This window comes from Neoarius graeffei, chromosome 12, assembly GCF_027579695.1.
Source record: "Neoarius graeffei isolate fNeoGra1 chromosome 12, fNeoGra1.pri, whole genome shotgun sequence".
NCBI lineage: Eukaryota > Metazoa > Chordata > Actinopteri > Siluriformes > Ariidae > Neoarius > Neoarius graeffei.
Genome location: NC_083580.1, coordinates 49517290 through 49537982, shown reverse-complemented (window position 1 = coordinate 49537982; position 20693 = coordinate 49517290). Strand labels below are relative to the sequence as shown.

General features: G+C 42.7%; 1 protein-coding gene across 2 annotated transcripts in view; it reads left to right on the top strand.

Annotated features, from left to right (window-relative positions):
* Positions 1-6918: 6918 nt before the first annotated feature.
* The window catches only part of btc (betacellulin, epidermal growth factor family member), an 82572-nt gene continuing 68797 nt past the window's right edge, over positions 6919-20693 (top strand). For both annotated transcript variants that reach the window (XM_060935071.1, XM_060935070.1), the window contains exon 1: positions 6919-7237. In XM_060935071.1, coding sequence (XP_060791054.1) covers positions 7195-7237 — 43 coding nt within the window. In that variant the 5' untranslated portion in view covers positions 6919-7194. The remainder of the gene's footprint in view (positions 7238-20693) is intronic.

Here is a 20693-nt window from a genome sequence, read left to right as displayed (position 1 = left end):
CTACAATTGAGTGAAAAAAAAGTTAGACCCCCTTATTATTTTGTAGGCCTAATATAATGCAACATAGTATGTATTATAATATGTCTTAACAATTTATGAAGGGGGTGGCACGGTGGTGTAGTGGTTAGCACTGTCGCCTCACAATAAGAAGATCCTGGGTTTGAGCCCAGCGGCTGGCGAGGGCCTTTCTGTGTGGAGTTTGCATGTTCTCCCCGTGTCTGTGTGAGCTTCCTCTGGGTGCTCTGGTTTCCCCCACAGTCCAAAGACATGCAGGTTAGGTTAATTGGTGGCTCTAAATTGACTGTGAATGGTTGTCTGTCTCTGTGTCAGCCCTGTGATAACCTGGCGACTTGTCCAGGGTGTACCCTGCCTCTCACCTATAGTCAGCTAGGATAGGCTCCAGCTTGCCTGCGACCCTGTAGGACAGGATAAGCTGCTACAGATAATGGATGGATGGATGGAATTTATGAAGGTTCATCAATCTAAAATATAAGGCAGCATCAACAACAGCTAGTCTGTATCAGAGGTGGACAGTAACGAAGTACATTTACTTGAGTATTGTACTTAAGTACACTTTTTCAGTATCTGTACTTTACTTGAGTATTATTTTTTTGGATGACCTGGCGACTTGTCCAGGGTATACCCCGCCTCTCGCCCATAGTCAGCTGGGATAGGCTCTAGCTTGCTTGCAACCCTGTAGAACAGGATAAAGCGGCTAGAGATAATGAGATGAGATGAGATTATTTTTTTGGAAACTTATGATTTTAACTTCACTACATTTGAAAGACAAATATTGTACTTTTCACTCCACTACATTTCTATCAAGGTCCTCGTTACTCGTTACTATGAAGCAGCTTTGAAAGTGGATGTTTTTTCTTTTCTTTTCTAAAACATGATTGGCTTTTTCGCAGGTGACACTGAGACAGCCGATCAGTAATCACTAGGGTCACATCACGTCTATAGACTGTATAAAATCAAGATCAATGATTTCTCAGCAGCGTTATTTAACACGATCAGTTGATGGCAGAATGGAAGGTGGCGGTTCTTCTGGAGAATGCACACACACCCATGGCCATACCTCGAACCCATGTTTCAGTTTTCTGAAAGGATTAAAGATACGTTTTGTTTTAAATGTTTGCTTTGCTTGCCAAAAACGAACCACATCAGCCTACAAAAACTTGCTGTCCAACCTGCGGGAGAATATTGAGGTATGTAAACATTTTATTCCAAGAGAAAGCTTGTAACGAAGTTGTCTGTGCTTTTAGAGCTAGCGATAACATTGCAAATGTAGCTATGCAGTTTGGTTAGTGAAATGACTTTCTATGGATTTGCCTGCCAAGTTGCCGTAGCCTTGTCTACGGCTAACGTTAACACATAGCTAGTTAACTTGGACACTGTTAGTTAGCATGTAAAAACAGCGTTATGCTAACATGAATAATGTTAACTTATCTGAAGTCCTTTCAGAAATATGTTTTAGCATAATCTTGCTAAATAAACAGAACATAGAAATCGTTCTTTTCTAGTTACGTTAGCTACCCAATAGGATTTCGAGTTTGAAAAGAGTTTGCTAGCATGTCAGGTGGCGCTTCACTGACTAGCTAGCTTAACATTAAACCACCATGATGGCACGGCATGCGTTCATGTTGTGAATTCACATTTCTGTCTTTGGTAATGGCGTTAGGTTTTGTAAGCGTTGTGGCAATAATACAACAATGTGTTGACAGAAAATGTACTTTTAACCCATCTGAAGCAGTGAACACACACATGTCCAGAGCAGTGGGCAGCCATGCTAACAGCACCCGGGGAGCAGTTGGGAGTTAGGTGCCTCGCTCAAGGGCACCTCCGCCCAAGGCCGTCCCATATTAACCTAACCGCATGCATACATGTCAACCTATATGGAATGTCCGTGATTTATACGGATTTGATTCAATAAAAGTAGTATACGGGCAGACAAATAAAGTTATACGGATTCTTTAAAAAAACTTCAATATTTATTTAGAGCTATAATCAATTCCCACAATGATAAAAGAGCGCATAACATTTACAAACGTATTGTACACCACAGAAAGCACAAACAGCCAGTAAAGAGTCTTATGAAATCGCGCGTTATCTTGTGGTAGCGAGACTTCCTTCCACTTTTGATCATGCGCACACCGCATTGCGAGAATCCCGCCAACCCGGAAGTAACATTTTGTTTGAAACGCGTATTTCCACCTGAGTGACTTTCAATAGCGACTGAAAAGATTCTGAATGGGCACTCCGGCAAGATCAACACAGACACTTGCTGTGACATGCAGCCTCGTGAGGTATTGGTGCAGACTGCTAAAAAAAGCTGTCATGGAGTACAATTCAGAACATCAGAGTGACACTTTGTGTTTTTGTCGAACATTGGAGCTTTGTATTCATTCTGAAGGTTTATTGTTATTAATATTGAATAAAAAGTAACTTGGATATATCATTGTTAATTATCATTCAAATTTTAGTTAAATTATTTTAATTTGCATCTTATACGGATTTTATAAGGGAAATACAGATTTTGGAGGTTGGTTATACAGGTTTGATTGACCAAAGGTTGACATGTATGCACATGTCTTTGGGGGAAACCAGAGCACCCGAAGGAAACCCAGACGCACAGCTTGTGAACAGGCAAGGCAGGCAACTGCTTGGGGCCCCCTGGCCCAGGGGCCCCCCGAGAGTCGGGGCCCGAGGGCTTATTTATTTTGTTTTTTATTGTTCTTTACCATTGTATTTTCACATGTGGAATTTAAAAACTTTGGTTTCATACATTTTTCATTGGTATCAGATTATTTATAACATACTGGTGATCAGAAGGGCCACCTGGAAATTTTTGCTTGGGGCCACAACAGACTCTAGAATCACCTCTGAGGAAACCCACACAGACACGGGGAAAACATGCAAACTCCACACAGAAAGGCCCCCTCCAGGCATTGGGCTTGAACCCAGAGCCTTCTTGCTGTGAAGCAACCGTCCTAACCACTTACACCACCGTACCGCCCAAATGGAGTATCGGAGTAACATTTGACCAGTGCGATCTCTACTTCGACTTAAAGACCCACTGACAGTCATTTCGTATTAATTTTTAAACAAACAATATATGACTCCAAAGATAAATTCTGGTTTTAATTCTTGGTTTAACTGTCCGTTTTAAACATCAGAAGTAATTTTAAATTTCGCGCAGGGAGATTGACCTGGATATGAACTGGGCTCATTCAGAGATGCCGGAAGTGACGTCACATCAGTGTGTCGTTTTTGTTTACAAGTCACTATGTTGGTTCAGTTCCTGTGGTTTTGTTGTGATTTCCTTGCGTGAAAAAGTTAAATGGCGTCTAACCGAAAAGGGATTATATGTGTGGCTTACAGGCCTCTGCATGCTCTTGCGACAAGGCTTTCGCAGATAGCTTTTCGCAGACAGTTGTAATTTATTGTTCAGCGGGGGAATAGGCGTGCGCGATGTTATTCACTGGCACAACGCAAGGGGGGGGCGAAGTCACTAGGAGTAGTTGGTGGGTGTGGTTAGTGGAGTGTTTATCCTCCGGTTACTTATAATGACTAGAACTTTTTTTTTTATAATGACTAGAACTGGAGTCGTATAGATGTACGTACTTCCTCACTTCCTCAATCAACCGCTCTTCATGCTGCTCCATCTTCGCTCGTGTTTTTAAAAATGTCGGTCGTGAAAACAAAACAAACCGGGAAAGTAGGGAAGCAGAAGTGCGTGTACAGCGGGTAGAGTGGACCAATCAGAGCCCTCTTGTCTGCGACGTTGTCTGCGAGGCTTCTGCGGTGGTCACAATTTTTGGGAGGTGCGCGCAGAGCGTCTGCGAAGGTGGGGGGGCTACGCAGACACTGTCTGCGACACCGTCTGCGAGGACTGGGTTGTCAGCATAAATTGGCCTGTTCTAACACCACTTCGGAAGGAGTGAAACTCCATTCCTTTCCTTGGAAAAAACACCCTGAAATAGCAAAAGAGTGGGAAAGAAATGTTTCCAAAACACGTGCGAACTGGAAGTCAACAAAATGGTCACGTCTCTGTTCAGCACATTTCGAGGAGCACTGTTTCACTTTGTCGTCCAGAACTCGAAGAACGTTTGATCCAACTTTTCCACTGGTGTTGGAGGAGTCAGCTGTGCCGACGTTGTTTGACAGGCCCGGGGCCGAATCAATCTGTCAAAAGAGAAACAGATGACAGCAGACCCCCCGAAGGGGCGGTCAAAAAGCGAAAGTCCGGTGGTGCCTTTGCCAAAAGAGAACGAGCCAGGGTACGTGGCTATGTGTTGTTATTCAATACATGTATGTTGTTTAAAATTTGTTGTAACGTCACAAATGCGTCTTATACCATTGCATATTACTTATCAATAGGCCAAAGCAGCTAATACCAGTAATGTACAACAACTGAAAGGCCAATACCTCATCTCATCTCATCTCATCTCATTATCTCTAGCCGCTTTATCCTTCTACAGGGTCGCAGGCAAGCTGGAGCCTATCCCAGCTGACTACGGGCGAAAGGCGGGGTACACCCTGGACAAGTCACCAGGTCATCACAGGGCTGACACATAGACACAGACAACCATTCACACTCACATTCACACCTACGGTCAATTTAGAGTCACCAGTTAACCTAACCTGCATGTCTTTGGACTGTGGGGGAAACCGGAGCACCCGGAGGAAACCCACACGGACACGGGGAGGACATGCAAACTCCACACAGAAAGGCCCTCGCCGGCCCTGGGGCTCGAACCCAGGACCTTCTTGCTGTGAGGCGACAGCGCTAACCAGGCCAATACCTTGTTTCATATATTTAGTTAGGATAATATACATGATATATGTGTGGAGTGATAGATATAAGATGTCATCCGGCATGTTTTGAAAGTTTGTGAACCCTTTAGAGTTTTTGATATTTCTGCATAAATATGACCTAAACTTCTGGTAGCTACTGTATCTAACATGATCTAACAGGAGCTTAGACATGATGTTTTTTGGAGTGGGACCAATAGTGTGACGTGACCAGGACCATATGCTTAAGACATTATGCTGTTTAAACAGAATCTTTAATAGACGTGAGGGCAGACAATCTCGATAGCTTCCCTGCTTCATGTTTTGTTTTCATGCAATCCAGAACGACATACACTGATGTGACGTCACTCGCCCTAGCGGCAAAAACGGGCAAATGGCTCATGGCGCTTGTAGAAGCCGGGACAAAAAACACAACATCGGCTCTGAAATTCTTGATTTTCGACAAAGACGACCCTTTATTCAAGTTGAGTTTTGGATATTTTATTTCACAATACAGCAATAAAACAATAAATACACATATTACGTGGTGTAAAAAGTTGTGTCAGTGGGTCTTTAAGTAATTAAGTTGGGTACTTTGTCCACTTCTGGTCTGTATTGAGGTATTTCACTCACGTGACCAAGTCATGTGACGCTGCCATTTTGGACGGCACGGCTCGAATCAGTTTGAATGCGAGGAAGGCGACAAACAAAAAACATAAAAGGAAAAGGAGCGAGATGCAGAAAACACCTTCACTATCCAGCGACGTAGGGCATTTACAGGGCGAGCAGAGGGAGAGGTATTTGCAAAAATTGAGGTTAGCAGGCTTAGAGAACGACGTTTACCTGCTTCCACCAGGATTGTTCACTGACGTACGGAAGTACACGAAGCCCTCGTCTTACCCTGACTTCGGCCCACATGATCTGTATACCTATGTCATTAAAAACCCATCGCCATACACAGGTATTGATCTGAAAGCGTATAAGAGTTTGGATGCCTACAAATATTTTGTGTCAGGCTGGGTAACATGCCTACATCAGCGGGTCGTCCCTGGAGCCGGTGGTCGCCATCTGATTACAGCTAAGGTTTGTTCACATTTTCATTTACTTTCGGTCCTCAGGATAAACAAAATGTTATTAAATGTCATTGAAATAACTTCTTAGTCTGTTGAGACATGGCCCGTTATAAATTTGCTGTTACCAGGCAATGACTAAGAACTGTATTATTAGGGTCGGTGTAGTTGTAGTTGTATTAGCAACTAGCTGTTAGCACTAGCTAATGTCAACAACATCGTAGCTGGTATGTTACTGTAGCAATATTTACGTTCAGTCATTTGGATGACTGTTAAAACCTTTCAGTCTCAAGTTTTTCCTTTACTGGATTTACTAGTTTACTGAGCTAGCGCGCTCGGCCAAGCCGGGAGCCATCGCGCGCTCTCCGGCCAAGCCGGGAGCCATCGCGCGCTCTCCGGCCAAGCCGGGAGCCATCGCGCGCTCGCCGGCCAAGCCGGGAGCCATCGCGCGCTCGCCGGCCAAGCCGGGAGCCATCGCGCGCTCGCCGGCCAAGCCGGGAGCCATCGCGCGCTCGCCGGCCAAGCCGGGAGCCATCGCGCGCTAGCTCAGTAAACTAGTAAATCCAGTAAAGGAAAAACTTGAGACTGAAAGGTTTTAACAGTCATCCAAATGACTGAACGTAAATATTGCTACAGTAACATACTAGCTACTGTTGTTGACATTAGCTAGCTTGCCGTCCAAAATGGTGGACACCGGGGCGTCACGTGACCCTGTGACGTCAGGTGAAATACCTCAATAGGATCAAAATAGGACGTTTTTCAGGTGTTTCTGATTTGATTAAGGCAGTGTGTGTGTGTGAGAGAGAGAGAGAGAGAGGACATGAATGAAGTTCAAGAAAAACAGTGTAATAACTTTGCATACAAAAGTTATTAGGAAGTAATTATATCACATTCAGAAAGGAGGTGTGTATCTTTGTTTTTTTTTAAATATATACTGTATTAACAATGTGCACTATGTTGGGCTGGTTATTAATAGCTCAGTTGTGGGTGTGTCCAAACTCGTTTTGCAGCCCCGCCCCCTTTCTGTGAGAAGCCCAACCTGAGTGCGCGTGCACGCTGCGCTTCTAACTAGGCCAGCTAACGCGGCTAAATCATTTACCTCAGGAGAGTCAAGCCGAGTTCACCGAGCTCAAAATGTAACTTATAACTTCTGCAACTCTAATTTGAGCGTATATCGGAGTGTACGCCGGTACATTTGCGTTTGGGGGCCTGAATTAGGGAGTAAAGCGACTCATTAGTGTCCTGTTGCGAGAGAGAGAGAGAGAGAGAGAGAGAGGGGTGATCTGACCTAAAAATGAACTGTTGATTTTGGAGCTGTGACAAATGACAGATGGAGAAGACTCACACACTGCTGCTGGGGATTTTTATCACAGGTGAGAAAACTTCAGCTTTTTCACACAAAACCCAAAACGTATGTGAAATAATTATGCCGGGAATGAATGTACAATGTTACCTCAATCATAATATAGGTACAAAATCAATAGTAAGCTGTTTTGAGACCAAATTAGGCCTGCATTTTTCTTAGATAATTATTAATGCAAACGAACAGTGAGAGAAATAATATCGTGCACTGTGTAAATAACTAAGCAAATGAATAATATGTGGATTAAATGGTGAAAAATCTAACAAATGTTGTATAATAATGATTTAAAATCTAATAGTATAAATTTCAATCAATATTTCGTTGTCTTGAGTGCTTTACCGTGCAAATTTAAATCAAGCAAGTAGCAGCACCATATCAATATCACAATATTGATATCTTGCACCATGACACTGTTAAATTCTGGATTCTCATTATCTGTAGCCGCTTTATCCTGTTCTACAGGGTCGCAGGCAAGCTGGAGCCTATCCCAGCTGACTACGGGTGAAAGGCGGGGTACACCCTGGACAAGTGGCCAGGTCATCACAGGGCTGACACATAGACACAGACAACCATTCACACTCACATTCACACCTACGGTCAATTTAGAGTCACCAGTTAACCTAACCTGCATGTCTTTGGACTGTGGGGGAAACCGGAGCACCCGGAGGAAACCCACGGGGAGAACATGCAAACTCCACACAGAAAGGCCCTCGCCGGCTACGGGGCTCGAACCCGGACCTTCTTGCTGTGAGGCGACAGTGCTAACCACTACACCACCGTGCTGCCCGGTATAAACTTCAAAATACAAAAAAAAAAAAAAAAAAGAGATGTTGATTGAATGATGGTTTATAGCTGCGAACTCTTTTCATGGATGTTCCAACTATAGACCCCTTTCACATGATGTCACCGCGCCGCGAGATTTTGTTAGGCGCCATATTGGAAGACCAAGTACATGCACTCACAATATAAAACAAAGTACGAGGGAGAGTAAAGTGACACGATGGATGATAATTCTGGTTATGTGAGTACATTACCAGCTGCAGAAAGGGCACGGTATGTGGAGAAACTGGCTGTGATTGATGGGTTTGACCCATATGATAAGACTCGCGGCAAGGGAGAATGGAAACATAAGGAGGACCTGACACCAATTCTGCCATCTGTTTGCTACCCAGACATTGTAAACTATTTGTTGTTTACACCCAGTGCCTACACTCAGTGTTCGAACTATGCCGATATTTTTGGGGGGCCCCTTTTTTTCCCTTGTCTCGGAGTGCGGATCTCCAAACACATGAGAAGCCTATCTTACGCACATATCACGTGGACTCCACACACGCATCGCGTCTGAAGTCATAACTCATCAGGGGAAATCGTGTCCACATTGGCATGTTCAAAAAACAACCCCGCGTCAACAATGATACCACACGCAAGAAAAAAAAAAACAGTCAGGCTACTCAACAACCAACCTGGCAGCAGCGAGCAAGCCCCAAACCATCCTAAATTATTATTATTATTAAATTGTAGAAGTCTGGGAGGCTTGCTCCTCATACAGTTATCAACTTGGGGCCAATTTAGCATGTTTTAAATCTGAATTTCTTGCGTTTGCTTACCTCAAAGTGTCCGCAGATCATGCACAGACTTATCCATTATATACACAGGTTTCTTTCAAGTCTACTGTTGGGCCAATAAATCATAAATAAAACAGCTCAGATTTGTTTAAGTCGTTTGCCACTCCACTTTATTCTCGTGGGTTCACATACCGCTGCCGTTATTATCCCCTAATCACGAGTTTGTTGGTCTTCCAAAATGGCGCAGGGTCTGTTTACTTCCGGTTTCGGGTGACGTCAGTGAAAGGGGGTCTATAAATGGATAAAAGTATGATGTCATTCTTTAATACATAACTTAATCATTGGAAAATTGCTGAGGTATCAGAAAGCTAAAACTTTTTCATTAAGCTTTTATACGAAAATAATCCACTTTACTCCACATCACATTCCAGTGCTGATTTATTTCCATATTACTGATTAACAGCACAACATTCAGTGTTTTTTTTTTCTTTTTTCCTTACACATTGTCGAGCCCTACTGACTATCACGTAAGCACACTGATGTCATTTTTAGTTCTTAATAGACAGCTTTTAGTGCAATTATTTTGACATGAGCATAACCACGGATAATATTTAAAGGCACAAAGAACATTTCTCAAGCACACAAACACTTTCCATGCTATTAGGAAGTCTGTGCTGTTTCTTGCACATGAATGAAAGCAGCAGGGAGTGGTGCAGTGTGGGTGTGTATCCAAAAAAAGTGTGTACCAAAATGCCTGTTGATAACCCAGGTCAGACACTTTTTTTTTTTTTTTTGGCTTGATGTAAAAACTTGGTTTCATATTTATTTGGCATTTGCATAGTTTTATCGTGTTCTAGTGTTGTTTATGTAGACTGTTTGGCACAAAACGGGTTTAAGGTGATTCAGAGTGTTGTGCATTCTGAGATGCTTTTCTGCTCACCATGGTTGTAAATAGGCCTGTCACGATAAATTTTGTTGGATGATATATTATCTCAGAAATTATTGCGATAAACGATATTATTGTTGACGTCTTTACAAGACAGTTTTATGCCATGAGTAAAATAATGATCATGCAAATACACCCTTTCAGAGAACAGTAAACTTAATTAAGTCAGCTTATTCAATTCAACAGTGGAACGTAAAATAAATACATAAATAATCTACAGAAATAAAACAAACAAAACCACTCAACAAAAAACAATACATAAAATACAATCTATGGCTCTTAAAAATTGCACTTAAGTAAATATTAACTTGGCACAGGGTAACGTTCTGCCAATCCAGTTTCTCAAAGATTAGTACCCAGATAAACAAAGAGCTGGCAATTCGTTGTTATTTTGCAGTCATTTGGATAAAAGTAACAACAATTAGAATGAGAACATGTAGGCCAGGGCATAGGTTTGGTATTAACATTGGTGGGGACATAAACCCAATGCCAACCCCCAGTGGCGCCAACTTCAGGTCAACATTAGAGGGTCACAATATTTTGCTCTGTGTTCCACCAAAAGAGATCCATCATCTCTCTAAAGTCCAGACTTTTAAAATTTGAAGTTCAGAACTGTAGTAATTCATGATGAAGAAGAAGAATATGCAATTCAGGGCGGCACGGTGGTGTAGTGGTTAACGCTGTCGCCTCATAGCAAGAAGGTCCGGGTTCGAGCCCCGTGGCCGGCGAGGGCCTTTCTGTGCGTGGTTTCCATGTTGTCCGCGTGGGTTTCCTCCGGGTGCTCCGGTTTCCCCACAGTCCAAAGACATGCAGGTTAGGTTAACTGGTGACTCTAAATTGACCGTAGGTGTGAATGGTTGTCTGTGTCTATGTGTCAGCCCTGTGATGACCTGGCGACTTGTCCAGGGTGTACCCCGCCTTTCGCCCGTAGTCAGCTGGGATAGGCTCCAACTTGCCTGCGACCCTGCAGAACAGGATAAAGCAGCTAGAGATAATGAGATGAATATGCAATTCATTTGATTAATTGCAAATCTTGCATGTGATGATTAACTCATTCTACCAATTTGGAAATGTTTTACAAGCGAATAACGCATTGACTGTCAGGTGGGAGTATGTTCTTTTCCGCTCATAAATGGAAGTACAACACATACGGAGCCTTAAACACTGTTCCATGAGGCTGGCAGGGGGAGTGGGCTCTCTCTGTGTGATCTGTAACTAGTTTAGAATGCTAGTTTAAGCTGATATGTGATTGATCTAACGGTAAAACAGGACAAGGGCTCTAGAACTTTGACACGTTGAAAGGTTACAATTTTACTTTGCAACAGAATGTATCTGAATTCTGATTGGTTGTATTTGAATTCTGATTGGTTGTTATATTATTGCCCTTTTGTTGTCTTCTTGAGCCCAGAGAGGGACAGGGTTCTACAGAGAAAAGTTTTCAGCCTACCGCTTTCAAGTGAACCCCCTGAAAACCAGTCAGTTCAGCGGATGTGTGTACTCGGTATGTGACGTTTTCAAAAGAGAGGCGGGAGGAACCAAACATTTCTGATCAAGAAAGCGGAGGCTGTTATGCGAAAATGTTTGATTTGATTGTTCGTGGCCCAGACATCATCTAATGTCCGCATTACCATCGGGCTGTTGTTGTTTACATGTGTCATGTTACACAAACTTGGTCAGGGTTCTCTGCGGGTCTTAACTGAAGCACTTCAAATTCAGGGTTAGCGGGCTGCTAAAGTTTGCAGGCACTTCACAAACAAGACTCAGTGCAATATTAGCCAACATTAACACAATTTGATCTGATTTAATGTCGTGTTTGTGACCTTAATGAACTCCAGTTGTTGTCGGTAACAAGTCGGATTATTTACATGCCACACAAACTTAAACAGCAAGAAGGTCCGGGTTCGAGTCCCGTGGCCGGCGAGGGCCTTTCTGTGTGGAGTTTGCATGTTCTCCGGGTGCTCCGGTTTCCCCCACAGTCCAAAGACATGCAGGTTAGGCTAACTGGCGACTCTAAATTGACCGTAGGTGTGAATGTGAATGGTTGTCTGTGTCTATGTGTCAGCCCTGTGATGACCTGGCGACTTGTCCAGGGTGTACCCCGCCTTTCGCCCGTAGTCAGCTGGGATAGGCTCCAGCTTGCCTGCGACCCTGTAGAACAGGATAAAGCGGCTAGAGATAATGAGATGAGATAAACTTAAACAGTCATATTCGTATGTTGTCGTTTTTACACACTGAACACGAACTGTTGTTAACTGATTCATTTTACGAGCTAATCTAACTTTACATTCCTCAAGGACAGTTTGCTAGCTAGCAGCCGGTCACTGCACTGCAACCGCACTTGCTAATTGACATGGTAGCCGAACTGCTTGCTGGTTTTGGGACCACGCCCACAGAGCGAATATTCATGAGCGAATTTTGTGTGGTTTTGCCACGCCCAGTGGAAACCTACAGTAATTGTGTACCGCGCATGGAGCGGGATTTTTTTTTTCTTTTCCCTTATTCAATCAGACATATTGGTAGGGACATGCCCATACCCAATTCCACGCCTATGGTCTGTACAACGGAGCAATGTGTTGTTGTCTTTTCCCCATTCAGTGGATCCCCTGGCTGGATAACTGTTGCATGCTGGGAGGCCCCGCCTCTGACAGAGAGCCACATGAGGCGACAGAAAACAGCTCGGTGTTTTATTCAGGCAATGGGGGAAGCTAATACACTGGCGACTTCCCCATGTAGATCTACAGCGCGTAAATGCCAAAATTGCGGGAAAAAAATTACCGAGTTCTTTTTCATTTACTGTACGATAAGTTGGTATATCAAATATCGCGACAGGCCTAGTTGTAAAGAGTCTGTAAATGCGTTAATGTAGCCTTTCTGCCAGCTTGAAACAGTCTGGCCATTCCCCTCTGACCTCGTTAATCAACAAGACATTTCTGCCTGCAGAACTGCTGCTCACTGAATCACCCCACCACCACCACCACCACTCTCATTTCACTTTGCATGAAAATCCCAGGAGATCAGGAATTTCTGAAATATGCAAACCATCCCATCTGGTACCAACAAACATGCCATGGAGTCACAGTCACACTTTTTTTTTTTTTTCCCCTTTCTGATGTTTGATGTGAGCATTAAATGAAGCTCTTGACCAGTATCTGCATGACTTTATCCATTGTGCTGCTGCACCTGATTGGATAACAGGGCTCAACATTAAGGATTGCCCGGGGCAAGTGAAACGTGCATTCGGGCGAGTGGGATATGTCCCCGACATACCTGACCGGGCAAGTTGGAATGTGCATATATTACAAACTAGCACCATAAGAATTGGGCTTTTTGATCTTTTATTTCAGTTCCTAAAAGCGTCCCTCACTACGTATCCGCTATTATGTCTTGGCTGTTTTCTTAGTCTCGGTTTCATTTACTGCTTTACAAGTTGTTTTATATCCCCCACTGTTGTAGTATGGTACGCGTACTGTTTATAGACCCCTTGTGCATGACTCCACGCATCACACGATAATTACAGCTGGGGTCAGACAGACACCATCTTTCATGCAAGCAAGGCTTAATCTGTCTTCAATATGGCTAATTTTTGTGATGTTTTTGCTTGTTCAAACAGAGAAATAGATAAAAGGCTTTACCGTCTCCCCGCTATCAAGAAAAATGTTAACAAATAGAAGCAAATGCTTCAAGAACAATGAGGAAATGAGTGGTTAAAGAATATGAGGAGAGGAGCTCAGCCTGAAAGCTCCAGAGAAATTCACAATTGTATTTAAAATGTATTTTACAAAAACAAAGTAGAAAGTGAGGATGGAAGAGTTTGCTTAAGAACCTGGTTTTATTTTATTTTTTTTCTGCTCGCATTCGAGTTAGCGCCTTCATGAAAGTGTTTGATTTTCTTATAGGTGAAGCAGCTTCTTTATTCGACACAGAAAAAAAAGATTTGGTTTCAAACAACTCGGGGATAAAAAAAACTTGGGCATAAAAAACTCAACAAGGAGTGACATGCACGATAAATCCTGAAAGAATAGAACAGGTTAAGAGCAGAGAGAGCTGGAGCTTTGTTTCTGTTGTCAGAGAAACACAGTTCTGTGCAAAATATTTATACTTTTTTTTTTTTTAATATCCACCTCTAGGCTAAAAAAAAACCAACCAAACAAAAAAACCCCATGCTGTGTCATGAAAGACCTAAAAAAAAAAAAGTCGTACTCGCAAAAGAGGGGGCACTGATTCAGTTACAGGTTGCCAGGTCTGTATGAACACCCACAACTTACCCACTAAACGATAATCTTAAACTTAAACATTATCCTGCAGTGTTTCCCCTAGAAAATGTTTGAAGGTGCGGTGGCAAGACCTGCGCTCAGACGTCCCACCCCAGTACGAGGATAAAAACAGCCAACAGCACAGAAGGCTATACATAGATTAATCCATCAGTCATGACTTTAGCCCACAACATGCCAGCACACAACTGCGCAGAATAAAATGCTAAAACAGCCAACAGTACACAACAAAAGCACCTCGGTAGTAGGCTAACTCAACTTAAACAACTTGCTTGTATCAGTACCAATGCAGTATAGAAACATTGAAAACAGAGGAAGCGGTGCACTCGGCGGTGCTAATAGAAGTAACCAATGACTTGCCCTTAAAACTTCCCAAAGGCCTGCCTGCGTCTGTCATTGGCCTGCACGAACTCCTTTGCGATGGCGGTCATGTCAGTTTGTTCCAGAATGTCACGGTGAATATGGCAGTTCATCAAGTCATTCAGTCTCTTTTGTGTCATTGTGGATCGGAGGTATGATTTCAGTCGACGAAGTGTGGAAAACGAACGCTCTGCTAATGCCGAGGGCACGAAGGCCAAAAGCCAGGGCACCGAGGCCATAAAATAAAACAATGATTTTAAGTTCATGTCTATAATGAATTTAATTTAAGGACTAATGACTCTTCTGAGGAAGATTGGAGTCCCAGTCAAAACTATCAAGCAGGTAAAGAAACATCTACACTATTATGTCTGAAGATAAGAAAATATTGAACACATCTAAACTTATCAATCCATCACTCACTTCAAAAATTGTAAAACTTATTAAACCTATATCCTCCCATAATTTTTGTTCAATTGACACCAAATGTACAAGAGCATCTTCAGACTGTACTACTACGCAGATTTTTGATTAATCAGAATTGAGCCTGGAGTTCATCAGAATGTTTGACTGTAAATGGAACATATACTAGCATGCAGGCTACTGATTAACCCATAAGAGCCCAGACCGATTTCTCAATCAAGGAAAATTATTGAGGAAATAAAATGAACTAAATAGACGACAAAGAAAACATCTCTGACCTTTTATTTTTTAAAATAGCACTTTCATGTCTCAAGATCTGAAATATTAAATTGCAAATTTGCACAACACTGCAACACTATTACACTGTTAACCCCAAAGTTCATTCTATGCAAACAGTTTGAGTAAATTCCACTTTTAAAGATTAGTTTTATTGCATTACTTACAGTATGAGTATGAAGAGTATATGAGAGTCATTGGGTGTACTCATTTTTGTAATTTAAACAAACTAAAACTATCATGTTTTACCTCAGGCCACAGTGCTGCCCTGTTGTGATTGGCTCAAAACTCAAGACAAGTTGAGGTGAAGGCTACAGAGGAAGTTGCGCCATTTTCTAATTTACACAGAGCAATTTAAGGTCTTTGCACTTTTGACAGCAAGCTAATTAGCATGTTACCGCCTACAGTCGGTACTCGGCACGTTAAAAGTGGGTCAACGTTGTAACGACATAACGCTACTGTACAAGCAATGCTTAACGGTAACAAACTTAAGCCCTATATGTTGAAACTCCTCTCTTATTCGTTCGTTAATTTATCACAGTCTTACCTCAGTCAACTTCTTCCCTCCTTCTGTGAAAATTCAACGTCAGACGCGGACACAAGTGGGCGGGGGATGCGTTTGATCCAAGTCTCCTGATTGGCTGGTGATAGATTGGTGGGCGGGGGATGCGTTTGATTAAGTCTCCTGATTGGCTGGTGATAGATTGGTGTCATTATAGCGCGTCGGAGCGGTTCATGCCAGGCTCGAGTCCGCTCAACGTCAAAAAATATTGGTTTAGCCTATTTTTTTTAAATAGGACTGCCTAGGGGTGCTACGGAATTCCTGAAGGTGCGGCGGCAAAAATCAAGGTGCGGCGGCCCGCCGCAGCCAATTGTACGTAGCGGAAACCCTGTCCTGTCTGTCATGACGCAGCGCGGGGTTTTTAAAATTTTTTTTAATTATAAATATAGAGGGGGTGGCACGGTGGTGTAGTGGTTAGCACTGTCGCCTCACAGCAAGAAGGTCCGGGTTCGAGCCCTGTGGCCGGCGAGGGCCTTTCTGTGCGGAGTTTGCATGTTCTCCCCGTGTCCGCGTGGGTTTCCTCCGGGTGCTCCGGTTTCCCCCACAGTCCAAAGACATGCAGGTTAGGTTAACTGGTGACTCTAAATTGACCGTAGGTGTGAATGGTTGTCTGTGTCTATGTGTCAGCCCTGTGATGACCTGGCGACTTGTCCAGGGTGTACCCCGCCTTTCGCCCGTAGTCAGCTGGGATAGGCTCCAGCTCGCCTGCGACCCTGTAGAACAGGATAAAGCGGCTAGAGATAATGAGATGAGATAAGAGAGGTGGAGGATATAAAAAAAAGATATACAAGTATTCTCAAATACAGTACTGTTCAAAAGTCTTGGCACCCTATTGTTTTCTTCATACAAATTTTATTTCTATTTTATGATTTCTACATTATTGAGTAATGAACCTACAGTCAGAGAGAGTTCTACACAAACACACCAAACTTTACAACAGCTGCATGCATGTGAAATGGAAATAATAAAACAACTAAGGCAGGAAAAAACTATTTTGGATTAAATTGTCCTTTACAAGTAAAAAAGTAACCAATAACCAGACTTAATAGTAAAGTTAATCAATAACGAAACTTCAACTCCGTGTGTGATCTTCATTTTATGTTGCAGTTCACAACTAATTCTTTGGGTTTCCTAAAAAAAAAAAAAAGTCGTACTTGCAAAAGAGGGGGCAATTGATAATATTGCACTCCAGGGCAAATGGGTTTAAAAGTTAATGTCGAGCCCTGGATAACTGCATGAATGAACAGGTGTTCAAGTTCCTTTCAGCCATATCATGAAACTGCTTGCAAGTATTTGGAAGTACTGCTGGCTTTTGCATTACTAACAGCACTATCTTGACAGCTGTTCCTAATCATCATCTTTCAACCCTTCTGGTCGGGATGCCCCAAACAACCTCACTGCACATCTTCCGATCTGATATCGCATTAGCAAGATCCACCCTGTCGATTCCCGAGTCTCTCATGATGTAGTCTGGGAATGTGATTTTCCTCGAATGGACAGGGCTGCTTGGTTTCCATAAAACGAGGGATTGAATGATTGCACCCTTTGCTTGTTGCGAATGACCGGCAAATTGGAGGCAGTGCTGTGTCAGTTTTTGGGAGATCAGGGGAAGTTTGCTATAGATATGCTCACATGTTGCATGCTTTGACCAATGGATATTTTTCATGTTGGAGTAAGTTAGTATATGTCTCATCTGACTGCTGCTGTTGTCGCAAAGTTAGTCCATGTTTCGGATCCATAGAGCAGGATTGGCTCGATCAACATGTTAAAAAGATAGAGATGCTTCTGGTTATTGAGGTTATAGTATCATGTGTTGTTGAACTTGATGCATGCTGCCCACACTTACGAGACCTCAATATTGTGCCTTATGAGATTTCATGTCCTTTTGAAGATCTATAACGTATGATCCAAGATATTTGAAGTCATCATCTTGCTTAATGCTTGCACCTGAGAGCAACTTTAGCTCATGAGGGTTTGGGGTTGTGGAGATGCTTTTATTGCACTGCAGACCCAGTAGTCTTGCTCCCTCCTCAAGCGATTGTAAAAGAGATTCTGCATTCTTAACAAGTTCTGATATTAGAGCAAGGTCATCTGCAAAGACGTGGTCTGTAAGATGCCTTGCAGGATACCTCTGGCCTCGTCTAGGATGGATTTCTAGGCCCTTGTTGTTGAGCCTATCTAGTGAGAGGTGGAGAACATAATCCAGCAAAATGACAAATAGGAATGGTGCAAGAGTATCAAATTGAAGGACTCTTGTATCAATGTCGAAAAATGCTATTTCACCATCTGTTGGGATAGCTGTGGCCTTGGTGTTTATGTAGAGCACTCGCTTCAGCAGTTGGTTGGGCCATCCTTAAAAAAAAATCAGTTTCCTGTCCGCCGGGTGAGCAAAAAAATTTTCAGTTGGGAGGGAGGGATTTTTTTTTTTTTTTTTTTTTATTCTATATGGATGGATAAGAAATTGCAATGCTGTGTTTGCTTTTTCTTTCAGTACTTTTTTTTATTACAAAAGCAGACACATTTAATACAATATGACAGTTTAATCAACTGAAACTTGTACAAAAACTGTAAGTTAGCATTTTAAATGCTGACTGCAACATTTGCAAAACTTTTACAAAGGTACTTAAAATGTCCGACACACGGACTTTTTGTAGTTCTAAATCGACCGTTAGGCTGAGTTCGGATGAAATTACACTATTAAAATGATCACTGAATGATTTGTTTTTCTGAATCTTTACTATTTTGTTGTTCGCTAGAATACCATTTTGCGATTTCACACTTAAGCAAATGTTTGAAAACTCCGGATCTCCTTCCTTCATGGTGGCTGCCATTTTTTTGTGCCGCACGGCGCATGCGCAGAGCTGATTCGACAGGGCTTTCCACAAGCGCCGGCTGCGGCCACGCAATTAAGTCCAGCCGGCTACTTTAATGACTATTTTTGTAGTCCACAGGCTTTAAATATTAATTTTCGATTTTAATAAAATTAAATGTTTATTTAACGGACTGACAATAATGTCAAATTGAACCGCACTCATTTAAGTTGTGATTCGCGCTGTTTGTACCGATAATAACCACAAATTCCCCGCAGACTTCGTTGATCAGGGGAGAGTAACTCATCCGCGGCCCCGACATGCGGTGTGCGCGCGCACTCGGCGGAGGCAGTATGAGCCTGAGGAATGCGTAAATGTCAAGTTCGAGTTTAGATTTACGAGCCCGAAAAAAATGTCGAAAAACCGGCGTTAAAAAAAAAATTTCACCCGCACAAACGGCACTCACCCGGCCGGTGGACCGGAAACAGAACATTTTTTAATAATGGCCTTGTGGAATGCCATAGAGAGGAAGGATGGCAGCAGGGGCTCCACAGCAGGCACAAGGTGGTTTAGGAGAAGCTTGTTGTAGATTTTGGCTGCAATTGGCATAAGAGAAATGCCTTGGTAATTTGGGGCGAGCGTCAGGTTGCCTTTCTTGGGTATGATATCCGATTTCTGTGGTACCAGTGTGTGGAAGGTGTAGTTGCAGATTTTAAGCACAAGGTCATGGAACATATAACCTTTCCAAATAAGGCTTGGGATATTATCAAGGCCAGGTGATTTATTGACCTTCATGGTCTTAACTACATCGCGGAGCTTCTGGATGGTGAACGGAGATGTACTTGTATCTGGTAGTAACTAGCGATCTGGATAAGTGGTAAATCCATGCTGCCAGAGGTTTCTGGTTGCCTGGCCAGGAGATTTTGGAAATGCGATAACCAGTTCTCCTTCCACTTTTTAACTGAGCCTCCTTTAATATGAACCGATGGTCTGCTCCCCCCCGTCATCTTGCAAGATTGTTGATGATGGACTATGCAGCTGTGTGCTGGTTTGAGGCACTGTGATGAGATATAAACGGCAAAGTGGATTGAATATATTCTGCCTCTGCATGGGTTCGAGTTGCTTCTGTGCTCTGCTGATGTTTTTAAGGGAAGTTCTTGTTGGTTTGTTTCCATGATGCCCTTCAAGCTTCTTTTACTTAAGCATGTGTGCTCAACAGCTTGTGTTTCTCCTTTTTCTTTCTCGGCAGTGTTGCTAAAGCAACTACCTCAGTGGTGATGTTATTATAAATTGCTTTGGTGTCATCAGGTTGTGAGAGAACATCATAGCAGCTAGCTTCGTACTTCCAGGGTGAACACTGAGGCTACCTCTGGGGTTGTGCATAAGTGTTTCCAGTCAACTTCTTTCATAGGGTTTGAAGCAGGTATCTTTGATTGTCTGAGGCTCAGGAGTATGGTACATGAGATGACTCGATGGTCTGAGCCTACACTTGAGAATGATTAATAGGACTGGCAATTCCTAATGCTGTTCCTCCACTTATTATGGATCGGGATATAATCAATCTGGGACCGCTTTCCAGATCGGAGTTGGAAAGTCCACAGCTTGTTTACAGGTTTCATAAATTTTGTTTTTGCTGGAATTCTTCGGCATAGAGTAGCTTCTGTCCATTGCAGTTGGTTTCTTTGTTATAGGTGAAGGGCATATCTTCTGGGCCAATTTGGGCATTGAAGTCTCCTGCGACAACTAATAGGTTGTGAGCTGGAATGTTTTCGGTGACACTTTTCAGGTCTTGATCTAATTGGCCTATGTCAGATTTGTTGCTGACATTGGTTGGACTATAGCATGTTATGACTGTGGTTTTGGTCTTGCCCACAGAATTGTGCAGCTTGATGCATGAGGAGATCTTTTCAACAGATGATAGCTGTTGATGATGGTAGATCCTTGATCATTTCTCCATGCTGAAGATGTCATCAGTTGGTATCCATCGCTGGTCTTGAGCTCAATTTCAGTGTTTTGGGTAGAATAGTCTGTGCTCTTGAATACTCAAGATGTCAATGTATTGCTGGTTTTCAACAAGGTACGATCATTAAACATACTAAGAAGTGTACATATTTTACAGTTCAGTAGCTAGGTAGATCCTTTTCCACTTCCATCACAAGACACCCTTCCAGACAGATTGAGGATATTTTGGTCATTTGTTCCCATGGGAGCGAGGTTGGAATGGGGATCTTGAGTAGCAGGGACTGAAACTCTGGT